This window comes from Caretta caretta, chromosome 3 (assembly GCF_965140235.1).
Source record: "Caretta caretta isolate rCarCar2 chromosome 3, rCarCar1.hap1, whole genome shotgun sequence".
Lineage (NCBI taxonomy): Eukaryota > Metazoa > Chordata > Testudines > Cheloniidae > Caretta > Caretta caretta.
Window position 1 is genome coordinate 209,393,157 of NC_134208.1, and position 12,849 is coordinate 209,406,005.

A 12,849-nucleotide genomic window follows, 5' to 3' on the forward strand; every position below is an offset into this window, starting at 1 on the left:
CTCTAGTTTCCGAGCCTTCGGGGGACACTTGGGAGGCATTTCCAAACTTTTCTCCCTAACCAGGGGAGCATCTGGTTCTCTGCAGTGGAGGAGCCCTTGCATAAATTACATGTGGGCCTTCCCCAGCGCCACAGTGATTCTCCATTCCCACCTGGCAAACAGCCCTGGCTCCACGGGCTCACGCGTGCTACTTTGGAGGGTCAATCTTGAAAAACACTTGGTGCCAGAGGACAAACTGGTATAAAAGTGCCCTTGCAAACTAGCGCCTCCCACCTGTGCCACATCCCTGAAATACACAGTGTTTTAACAGGAAGAATAACCAGTATCCTCGAAATGAGAGACATGTTACATGACAATGCGTTATGCCAATTTTAAATGGGTGTAAATTGGATCAGAATTTGGCTCAAAAGGAAGACGAGAGCATGGATCCTGCTGGTAGAAAGCTCAGATGTCGTTACAATAACGTATCTGTGAATTAGAAATATACATGGGAGAGCAACAGTTTCAAAGTAAATGTATTCTCCAGCCATTGCACGTAGAGAGGGTCTTTCAGCTGAGGATCTCCCTGTGGGTGTGTCATCTCCCCATTATATAGAGGAGGGAACAGAGCCATAGAGACGTTAAACGGCTGCACAGAGTCACAAAATGACTGAGTGGCAGAGAGCTGGGAACAGAACCTGCGACCCCACACTGAGAACAGTGCCCCTGAGCGCAGGAGTGCTGCATCGGGGCAAAGTCTTTCTTTGCGCTGCATGGCAATTTGTGGGGATTGTATTTCTGCTGAGTTACTTCGGTGGTCAGAGCGCCACAGTGGGCGCTGTAGGCTTTGAATACTAGTTTCAATCAGTCTTGTGGTTTTGGAAAACATACTTTGAAAAAAAAACAAAAAATCCTTTTTTGTGCAACCGCATTAAGCCAAATGCCTGCTAACCACCACGAAACATATTTCTGCCCAGGAAATTATTTTTAATAGAGGTAATTAGATATAATTTTCTTGTTTGCCAATTCGAATCAATCACATGTTGGACAGAAAGGCAGCCGTCCAAATAAGCATCTGAGGGGAATTATTATGAATGTGATGCGCCAGCTGCTTCAGACCCTGATATTTATTGTTATGAAATAAACTGTCTATTAAGGAGTTGGTTTTGTGCTCAGAGCTTCAGCCCTGAGCACAATAAATGAAACTCACATGGACTCAGGACGAGAAAAGTGGAACAGATGCGAGGTTCACTGTTAGAGCCTGGGACCCCTGTTACGCAGAGCTGGAAACCAGCCGAACTATTGGTACACAACGCAACGTACCCAACCATTATTATTCAATGCTGAAGAGGGGGACACACTGAATGACTTTTCCAGTTCAGTGGAGACTGTCCAAGCACAGCTCCAAATGCATGGGCTTGCTGAGACCTGCAAAGGCCAGCTGTGAGTTCTGCAGGCAGGAGAGGACCAGCTGTGGCATCTCCACATCTCCTGTCCCTGGGGAGTTGGTATTTGTAAAGAACAGAACATCACTAAGCTAAATGCCGAGGTCACAGGACCAGCCCGTAAAGAGCGTAAGGTTGCTAAGATTCAGGAGAAGAATCCTTAATGGATAAAACAACCCCTCCCCCCCTCATTACCACACTTACTATGCAAGAAGCTGAAGTTGGGGAGATAACTGACAAGCCAAGGGGAAGCAATAGCATCAAAGAGAACCCAGGCTATGCATTAGTCTTTCCTGCACACCAACCATCCACACTAACGAGTTATGACACTTTACAGTAGGGTAGCTATACTGGTTTTGTTCTCTAACCATGGCATGCATGGGCCTGTGCAGTGACATGAAGATGGGCTCACACACTCAAACCAAGGGCATGAAAAGGCAAAGTACCTTTGCACCGCGGTGCTTCTCCAGTCCAGCTGCCATTTGCCTGACACACTCGGGTGCTGGAACCAGTGAGCTGAAAACCAGGTTCGCAGGTGAAATGGACTTCATGGTCCACAAAGTACTTGGTACCAAATCTTCTGCCATCCACGGGGGCATCCAGTGCAGGGCAGGACACTGCAAAAGCACAGTGGGAAATGCTGACGTTAAATACTCAGTATGCTAACCACCCCTGGAGTACTCGGACAGCCAGCTGGCTTACAGTCTTCTGCCTCTCAGCTCAGTATTGTTCCCATGGAGTAACAAAGCGACCACCTCGGACAGCCTGAGCAATTGTGGAAACCTACAGCATAGTTTCTAGATTAGTTAGGCAAGATGCCTTTTTCAGGATCAACAGAGATATCACTGAGGTAGTTGTTACCCTGGGGTGTTGGTCAAGCCATGGCGTGCCTCCTGTGTTTAAATAGTGAAAGACCTAGAATCTGACATGGATCCTCACAAAGGAGAATTTTATGAAGAACAGGCCAGATACTAAGACCTTTATTCATAGCGAGCGATATTTGAGGCTGGAAGTGGTTCCATTGACTTCAGTAGGGTTACTCTCAGAGTAAGGCATTATTCAACTAGACAAAGGCCCTCAGAATCTGCCCCCAAAATACACAGTTTATTTTACATTAGGTATGAAATAATCAACAGAGAAAAAGTGTATGAAACATCAGCTGGCAGAGCCCACTCCTCCAGATGCTGTCTTCTGACTGAAAGCAAAAAAGAAAAGTGAAGTATTGACATTTACAAAAAATCCACAAACCACACGAGGAGAGTGAAATAGCTGTACCATTAAAGAATGCTCTGTCCTCAGCAAAGAAAATCAGCACATCAATAATAGATTGGCGTTCAGAGCCCGCTGGCCTATTTCATGACAGACTTATCTTAGTGCCCCGACGGTTAGTCATGTAGGAAAGGAAAGAAAGAATGAGCTGATACCTCGCAACGGAAGACTCCATGACATCCCTACTTGTACTGTCTGGGAGGTCCCTGCTCTGAGTAGCCATTGGCTGGATGAAGCATTTGATAACACGCAATTGTAAAAATTGCCTTATGGTTACACGCTCTGGGCCAAATCTTCTGCTGGAGTAAACCGGTGCCGCACCCTTGAAGTCAGTTTAGAGCAGCAGCAAATCTGGCCATCTTTCTGTTTTACATGAAGCTGCTTCACTTTCCCCAGAGTGAGAAACGTGTCTGTGCGGTGAGTAAAACGCCCCCTTGCTAGATGCCAAAAAAGCACCTCTTAAGCAGGGGCTGTAGAGCGCCACGTAGCGTGGTGGGGCATAGATTCCCCCCAACCCTCCCCTTGCTGTTTCACGTGCCTCTCCCCCCAGCGGTCTGACTCCCCCGGCCCATGAGTCCCTACACCCACCCCCTCCAAATCCGTGTGGTGCTGCCACCCTGTGTGCCAGGTCGCAACCTCACTCTCTTAACTTTGGCCTGCCGGCACTGCTGTCATGACAGCGCAGGGTCGCAGCACCACTCAGATGTGGCCTGCCCAAAAAGCGGTTGGCCCATGGCCTGAGAGGCCCCTCTGGCTCTGCGGCCTATACTTTTGAGGACCTGATCCTGCCAACGCTACAGGGTGTAATGCTTCCTGCCACTGACTCCAATAGGCAGGGGATCTCACACCTGCACAAACTGTGTGAAAAGTTTAGGTTGCCATGTCAAGCAATCAACAGTCACAAGTGTCAGATATACGGAGGCCCATGCAAGCTTCATTCAGCCTCCTTGTGTGTCCAACCTGCCCACTGAACGAGGCAGGGATCCAGTGTGTGAGCCCATAATGAACGGCCGTACCCGAATGCATGGTGATGCCAACAGCGCCAGCCCCCATGGAGTGGCTCAATATTCCAGTGTCCTAGCTCCAGTGCTTTATGTAAACGTGCCCCCCCTTGAATGCCTCCCTGTTGCAAGTCCAGGGCAGCAGCAAGAGGGACTGTGGCAGGGGCTGGTTTGTGTCACCGCCGTTAATGTTTCAAACGGCTGGTAAAAGGTGAGATGGTTTCGAAGGCTCACCCAGCACCTGCAGAGTGGGGTTCTCCAAGGGCGCCACCCCAGCCGGGTGACAGGCGTTGGGAGGCCATTCCAGGCAGAGGGGCAGCAGCGCAGAAGGTAAAGAGGTCTGTGAATGAAAGGGCTATTGTTGTACCATTAGCAGAGCAGAGGGTGGGGGAACCTGAGTGGGGCGGGGTTTGCAGGCTCCCAGAGGCGAGTCAGCTCTGGAGAAAGGCTACTGGGATTTCTTGAGTGTGCGTTCCAGCCCGTCAGTTTGACTTCGTTCACTGTTCCATTGTTTTATTAGCATCACAGGGCAGCAGTGAATTGTATTCGGCATTCTCAGAAATGTTCTCAGACACTCTTCACCTGCAGTGGCAAAGCTCCCAGATAACACTCAGCCAGCTCTCAGAGATAAGGCCAGCTATCCGAATCTTCACCTGCGTTGTGAAGCTGTTTGGCCAAAGGCACTTCTGCTAAGTCAAAGCTCTTGGTTCTGGGTATGCCATTTAGTGCACTATCAATTCTGTTACGTTACAGCAATGTCAGATAAGAAAGTGAATCAGTAACATCCAAACGATACCATGAAACTGAAAAGGAAACCATAGGGCTTTTCATTTACACCTTGCCATTTGGATGTGCATTCTACTTACAATAGATGACATGCCCTGTCTGCTCGTGCCTGGGCCAAACAACACCCAGAAAAGAACCCTGCAGTGGAAGAGAGATGGACAGTGACTGGCAAAAGTTAGAACAGAGGGGTAACATTTGCCAGGAACATCCTTTGATAGTTTAATTTCAGTGGGAGCTGGATTGAACCTAATGTGAGACTTTCCATGGATGTCTGGGAGATCAGAATTAGTGCTATGTTGGAGTTGTTTCAGAGCTCACCATAAGGGCTTCTGAAAGCAGCTTGTTGGCTGAGTTGATAAAATGACCACATTTTGACCATACATGTACAGATCACGTCTCTCATGGAAATGCCGTTGTGAGAGACTTTCATTCTGTGTGTACTGCTGCTCTGTAGGTGAAAGAGACTTTGACGCAAAAGGTACAGGCTATTCATCCGGTAGCAGGGTAGCATCCAATTCCATCTCATTGCCGTGAGTTAGGAAAAGAACCCAAGTCTCCTGGCTCAGAACAATTGTTGTACACGCTTCCCTAGAAAGTTTAATCATATGAGACTGCATTGGAAGGGCCTGATTCTCCACTCCCTAGCTCCTTGGGGAGACATTTGCACTGTGCAAATGAGGTGCAAGGCACCTCATAGATTTCAAGGTAGGAAGGTCCATTATGATAATCTACTCTGACCTCCAGCATCACCCAGGCCAGAGAAGTTTGCCCAGTGACTCCTGCATCCAGCCCAATAACTTGAGTCTGAGCTACAGTGATTTTTTTAGACAGACATCCAGGTTTGATTTACATACTGCAGGTGACGTAAGTTGTTCCTGTGGTTAATTCCCATTCTGTGTTAAAAATGTGTACCTTATCTCTAGCCGCATTTAATTTAGCTTGAGCTCCAGCCATTAGGTCTTGTTGGATGGATGTAAGTCACAACCATGAAGATCAAGTAATAACAAAAGAATGTGAACAAAAGAACAGACATGCTGGGTCAGACCAATGGTCCATCTAGCCCAGTATCCCATCCTCCAACAGTGGCCAGTGCCAGATGCTCAGAGGGAACAAACTGAACAGGGCAATTAGTGAGTGATCCATCACCTGTCATCCAGTCCCAGCTTCTTGCAGTCAAAGATTTAGGGACACCCAGAGCATGACCTTCCGTCCCTGATCATCTTGGCTAATAGCCATTGATGGACCTATCCTCCATGAACTTATCTAATTCTCTTTTAACTCAATTATCCTTTTGGCCTTCACAACAACGAGTTCCTTCCACAGGTTGACTAACAGGTGTGGATAAATTGGAGAGAGTTCAGCGAAGGGCAACAAAAATGATTAGGGGTCTAGAACACATGACTTATGAGAAGAGGCTGAGGGAGCTGGGATTGTTTAGCCTGCAGAAGAGAAGAATGAGGGGGGATTTGATAGCTGCTTTCAACTACCTGAAAGGGGGTTCCAAAGAGGATGGCTCTAGACTGTTCTCAATGGTAGCAGATGACAGAACGAGGAGTAATGGTCTCAAGTTGCAGTGGGAGAGGTTTAGATTGGATATTAGGAAAAACTTTTTCACTAAGAGGGTGGTGAAACACTGGAATGCATTACCTAGGGAGGTGGTAGAATCTCCTTCCTTAGAGGTTTTTAAGGTCAGGCTTGACAAAGCCCTGGCTGGGATGATTTAACTGGGAATTGGTCCTGCTTCGAGCAGGGGGTTGGACTAGATGACCTTCAGGGGTCCCTTCCAACCCTGAGATTCTATGATTCTATGACTGTGAGCTATGTGAAGAAGTATTTCCATATGTTTGTTTTAAACCTGCTATCTACTAATTCCATTGGGTGAGCCCACGTTTGGGTTTTATGTGAAGAGGAAAATAACACTCCTATATTACTTGTGCCACCCGGTTCATGATTTTAATACACCTCTATCCTATCCCCCCTTATTCCTCTCTTTTCTAAGGTGAACAGTCCCAGTCTTATTAATCGCTTCTTATATGGAAGCTCTTCCATGCCCCTCATCATTTTTGCTGCACTTCTGTGTACTTTTTCTAATTCAAGTATAGCTTCTTAGTTTTGCAATGGGGTGACCAAAGCTATATGCAGTATTCAAGTGTGGGCATACCATGGATATATCAAGTGATGTTTGATATTTTTGTTTTATTATCTATCCCTTTCCTAATCAGCATTTTTGACTGCCACTGCACATTGACTGGATGTTTTCAGAGAACTATTCATAATGTCTCCAAGATCTCTTTCTTGACTGGGAACAGCTAATTTAGACCCCATCATTTTCTATGTATAGTGGGGATTATGTTTTCCAATGTGTATTACTTTGCATTTATCCACATTGAATTTCATCTGCCATTTTGTTGCCTAGTCACCAGTTTAGTGAGAGCCCTTTGTAATTCTTTGCAGTCAGCTTTGGATTTGACTTGAATAATTTTGTATCTGCAAATTTTGCCACCTCACTGTTCACCCTTTTTCCAGATCATCTATGAATATGTTGAACAGCCCTGGTCCCAGTACTGATCCTGGGGGGATCCTGCTATTTACCACTTTCCATTGTGAAAACTGATCATTTATTTCTACCCTTTGTTTCCTAACTTTCAAACAGTTACTGATCCATGATATGACCTCCCTCTTATCCCATGACAGCTTACTTTGCTGAAGAGCCTTTGGTGAGGGACCTTGTCAAAGGCTTTCTGAAAGTTCAGTACATTATATCAACTGAATCACCCTTGTCCACATGCTTTCTGACACCCTCAAAGAATTCTAATAGATTGGTGCAGCTGTGTTGACTCTTCCTCTACATATTGTGTTCATCTATGTGTCTTATAATTCTATTCCTTACTATAGTATCAACTAATTTGCCTGGTACTGAAGTTAGGCTTACCGAGCTGTAATTGCCGGGATTACTTTGGGAACTTTTTTTTTTAAACTCGGCAGTACATTAGCTACCCTCCAGTTATCTGATACAGAGACTGATTTAAGTAATACGTTACATACCACAGTTAGTTTTTCTGCAATTTCATATCTGAGTCCCATTAGAACTCTGGGGTGAATCGCATCTGGTCCTGGTGACTTATTACCATTTAATATATCAATTTGTTCCAAACTTCCTTTACTGACACTTCAATCTGGGACAGTTCCTCACATTTGTCACCTAAAAAGAATGGCTCAGGTGTGGGAATCTCCCGCACATCTTCTGCAATGAAGAGCGATGCAAAGAATTCATTCAGCTTCTCCACAGCAGCCTTGTCTTCTATGAGTGCGCCCTTAGCACCTTGACGATCCAGTGGCTCCACTGACTACTGGGCAGACTTCTTGCTTCTGATGTACTTGTAGACAATTTTGTTGTTAGCAAAAGACACAAAAATTAGTTGCTCTTCAAATTCTTTTTTGGCCTGCCTAACTATACTTTTATAGTCAACTTGCCAGAGTTTATGCCTCTTTCTATTGTCCTCAGTAGGATTTGACTTCCAATTTCTAGGGGATGCCTTTTTGCCTCTGAGTCTTCCTCTGCTGTTTAGCTATGAACAGACTCCAATGAGAAACTGCAGAACGGGAAATAATTTGCAAACTTGACACCATCAAATTAGGTCTGAATAAAGACTGTAAGTGGCTGGGTCACGACAAAAAATAATTTTCCCTCTGTTGATACTCACATCTTCTTGTCAACGGCTGGGAATGGGCCACATCCACTTTGATTGAACTGGCCTCATTAGCACTACAAAAAGTAATTTTCCCTCTGTTGATATTCACCCCTTCTTGTCAACTGTTGAGAATGGGCCACATCAACCCTAACTGAATTGGCCGCCTTAGCACTGACCCCCCACTTGGTAAGGCAATTCCCATCTTTTCATGTGCTGTATATTTATACCTGCTTACTGTATGTTCCACTCCATGCATCTGATGAAATGGGCTATATCCCACAAAAGCTTATGCCCAAATAAATTTGTTAGTCTTTAAGGTGCCACAAGGACTCCTCGTTGTTTTTACGGATACAGACTAAGATGGCTACCCTTCTGAAACCTGTTTAGCTATGGTGGCTTTTTTTATCATACTTTTTTTTAATTTGGGGTATATCTGTAGTTTGAGCCTCTATTATGGTGTTTTTTTAGTAGTTTCCATGACACTTGCAGGCATTTCACTCTTGTGACTCTTCCTTTTAATTTCTGTTTAACTCATTTCCTCATTTTTGTGTCGTTCTCCTTTTTGAAGTTAAATGCTATCGCAGTGGGTTTCTGTATTCATCTCTTGGACACGATCCTATGCATCAGTTAGGACTAAATCAAGAATTGCCTCTCCCCTTGTGGGTAGCAGGACAAAATGCTCCAAGAAGCAGTCATTTAATGGTGTCCAGAAATTTTCTCTGCATCCGTCCTGAGGCGACATGTTCCCAATCAATATCGGGATAGTTGAAATTCCCCATTATTATTGGGTTTTCTGGTTTTGTAGTCTCTCTAGTCTCCCTGAGCATTTCACAGTCACCGTTATCATACTGGTCAGATGGTTGGTAGTATATTCCTACTGCTATACTCTTATGGTTCAAGCATGGAATTTCTCTCCATAGAGATTCTATGGTACAGTTTGATTCACTTAAGATGCTCTCTTTCACATGTAGGGCCTCTCCCACACCAGCATGACCTATTCTGTCATTCCAATGCATTTTGTACCCTGGTATTACTGTGTCCCATTGATTATCAATTGTTCCACCAAATTTCTGTGATACCTATTATATCACTATCCTCATTTAATACCAGGCACTCAAATTCACCATCTTAATATTTAGACTTCTAGCATTTGTATATAAGGACTTATAAAATTTGTCAGCGTTTGGTTGTCTGCCTTCTTGTGATGTAATTGAATGGGACTCTTTTTCATTTGACTGTTTCTCTTCAATTCCGACCCGTACTTAATCAACTTCTATCCTCTCCTCTTCACTAGTATATTGAGTATCCCTTTACTCCTCCCCTAAGGGATGTCTCCAGCCAAACTGCGTTCTCCTCTGTACGTGTCAGCTTTCCCCCCAGCCCTTAGTTTAAAAGCTCCTCTATGACTTTTTTAATTTTAGATGCCAGCAATGTAAAATGATACGCAGTGTCTCAGTGAAAAGGCCTGGAAACTTGAGAGTCAATATGTAAACTACCTTCCTTTCAATAGACGTAAGAGAATTAAGTAAGAATGACGGGGGCTCAAAAGACCCTAAGTGACTTAAATTTCAATGGGACTTGTTTTCCTAAGATGCTTCTATAAATATCACCTGACATCTCTCAGGGCTTGTCTACACTGGCAAGGTTAAAGCGCGGCCATGGCAGGGCTTTAACATGGCTTGTGTAGTCATGGCAGAGCGCTGGGAGAGAAGTCTCCCAGCGCTCTTCAAAAATCACCTCCATGAGGGGCGTAGCTACCAGTGCCATCTGCACTGTCAGCTGGTGCACTGTCTACACGGGCGCTTTACAGTGCTGAAACTTGCAGCGCTCAGGGGGGTGTTTTTCACACCCCTGAGCAAGAAAGTTGCAGTGCTGTACACTGCCCGTGTAGACAAGTCTTCAGTTTCTACAGTGTTGTGACACTGCAAACCATGCATGAGAAGTAAAGCTTTTAGTCGCCATTGTTTTCCACATAAAATATGATTTCTGCTTATCATGTGCTGAGAAAACTGAGTATCATTCTAGACCATGGAGAGACATATTTATTACTGCATGTGTCTCCACTGTATATGAAGACCAAGCATCCCCCCGAGAGAGAAACAGGAAAGAGGATTTAGCAAGAGAGCACTATAAATATACTGACCTAATTTTAAGATCTAAAATTAAGATCATGGGCTACTATACGGTCATAAGGCTTGAGCTGGTTGTGTGGGAAGAGCATGTCGCACTGAATATGATCGACTGTAGTTACTTTGGGGCAGATTCCTGACCTACCGATCTGTGTGCAAAGTGCCGTGTACAACCATGGGATGAGACTGATGGACTGGTTTGGGGAGAAAAGGCATATTGGGGCTGTCCCACAATGTATGGAGCCATTTGGGTGGGACACATGTTCCCCTTCTCTTCCAAAAATGAGGGGGGGGAAAGAGAGAGGGGCAGCGCATCCCTAGGTCTTGGCAGTCCATAGTGCAGTGTGACATGGTGGGCAGCGGGATGTGCCAAGAGCTAGCTTGCCAGGCCCTCGCTCTCCCTGCCGGGGCCTGGGGGTGGGGGGCAAGCAGCCTGTCGGTACTAGTCTACACCACAGCCAGATGCCCTATGGCTGCTCTTGTTGCTGAAAGGCCAGCTGTGGGTTTTTACCGGATTGTGGGTCTGGGGCAGCTTTTGTCACCGAGTTCTGCAGAGTTATCAGCCGGTTCTTCATGACGCGCACTCCCTCTGCAAACCGCGTTTCCTGCCCCTTTAAGAACTGCTGCATTTGGCGGATGGCAGCCAGGAGCTGCTGTTTGTTGAGACAGTTCTGTGAAAAAGAAAGAGACAGCTGTTTCAGCGCTGAGCATGCACGTCACGCAACGGTGCGTTAGCTCCCTTTATCTGCAGCTGCCAGCAACGGAGGGACCACTCATTAAGCACAATTAGCGAGCAATTATTCCAGCGCCCGCTTCCCCTCCTATGTACATGGTCTATGTATGTTCAGGGCAGTTCTGAGCAGTTTCGTTGGCACACCCAGGCCTTTTCAGGTATATGCTGTCAAGTAACTGCAACACAGTAACCAGAGTGAGCAGCCAGAGGTGCCGCACTAATCTCAATGAGCTCGTGAAAATCCACTCATATTTTTAACTGTAGCAACAGAAGTTCAACCCCTCCAGCATTGTCCCATTCTGCAATTCCTCCCTGCAGCCCCAGCTCAGCGATGCGCCTAGTGCCCCCTTCCTTGCCAACCCTCCGGGACTATCCTGGAGTCTCCAGGAATTAGATATTAATAGTTAATTAAATATTATGTCATGTGACTAAACCTCCAGGAATAAGTCCAGCCAAAATCAGCAACCCCTTCACCCACCCTCATCCCCCCGTGTCCCCAGCATTTTGTAACCCTGTTTTATTTACACACAAGGGGGATCCGGAGAAGTTTAGTCCCTCAGAAAGACCGAGTCAATGTGGCATCACCAGCAAGTTCCAGGCACATTGTCGCATGGCTAACTGCCAGTGCTACGTCACGCTGCCAATCTAGCACTAGGCCAGCAGTCACCCCATTGCTGGAGCCTTTCCTAAGCAAAGACAATTGCCAGGTGAATTTGTGAGGTGGCCGAGGATGTATCAAATTCAACTTATAGAAAGAAATGGCAGAAAAGCCATGCCCTGACCTGTGACGTATTATGTCACCACTTGTCATGCACCCCTGGGGGGTCTCACAATGCTTTGCTGCTGTAGCTCTCAGCCTGGGCTCCTGCAGGTCACATCCTGGGTGTCTGTGTATAGCCACAGCCCTGGTCTTGCAATTCTGACCCCAGCTACCTGCGTACAGCCCCACAACCCTATTGTGGCTTCCACCAGCCTGGGTTATAACAAGAAAGGTGACCCCAACACACTCCCCATCCCAAATTTTCCCAAAACCACATGCGTTGCAATGTCCAGTCTTCTCCTGGACAATTCAGAGAACTAAAAAGGTTTGTTTGTTCCTCTAAAGAGACAAAAGCACATCACAGCTTACTAACTTAACTGGGGTAAATACACCCTTCTATTTAAACACAGCACTGAGCTGGTTTATAGTAAAGATAAAACAACTGTAGTAACAATAGGGCACAGGTTAAAGGATGCCAAACAAAAGGAATAAAGTTGGAAAGGGTGGCAAGCAAATAAGTGTGAAAACGCGCATCTAAAAGTCTACAACAATCTAGCAAGGTACAGATGTTGTTCAAGATGGTCTCTCAACTATATTCAGTTTCCAGAGGTGATAAGGTGTTTTTATCTTTTATCATGTTTGTGTCACTTCATTTGAGCACATAGTGATTGTCTGGTGTTACCCACATAGTTGTTATGGGGGCATTTAGTGCACTGGATGAGGTACACCACATGTTGTGATAGGTATGTGCAGGATCCATGGATCTTGAAAGGTGTGTTGAGCATCATGGCAGTGGAAATATGTCCATGGGTTTTGGATCTGTTGCTCTGGCAGGGTCTGGTGCTGCTTTGAGTTGGTGTGTCCTGGTCCGTGGGGGGGCTTGCTTCAGATGAGCTTGGAGAGGTTGCGGGGGCAGGGGGGTGTTTGAAGGCCAGAAGATGGAACTGGGAAAGATTTCTTTTGGGATGGGGTCCCCACTGAATATGGGTTGTAGTTGTTTGAGGATACCCCATATAGGTTCCAGTTTGGGGTGGTAGGTGACAACTAGGGGTGTG

General features: G+C 45.9%; 1 protein-coding gene across 2 annotated transcripts in view; it reads right to left on the minus strand.

The window, feature by feature from the left end:
* Positions 1-12,849, minus strand: part of FBLN7 (fibulin 7) — a 42,299-nt gene that overhangs the window by 17,945 nt on the left and 11,505 nt on the right. Inside the window, exons 2-3 of one of the 2 annotated variants that reach the window (XM_048842301.2) lie at positions 10,813-10,972; positions 1,871-2,041 (exon numbers count right to left, since the gene is read on the minus strand). In XM_048842301.2, the coding sequence (XP_048698258.1) occupies positions 1,871-2,041; positions 10,813-10,972 (331 nt within the window). The remainder of the gene's footprint in view (positions 1-1,870; positions 2,042-10,812; positions 10,973-12,849) is intronic. The other variant, XM_048842302.2, reaches the window with a different exon arrangement.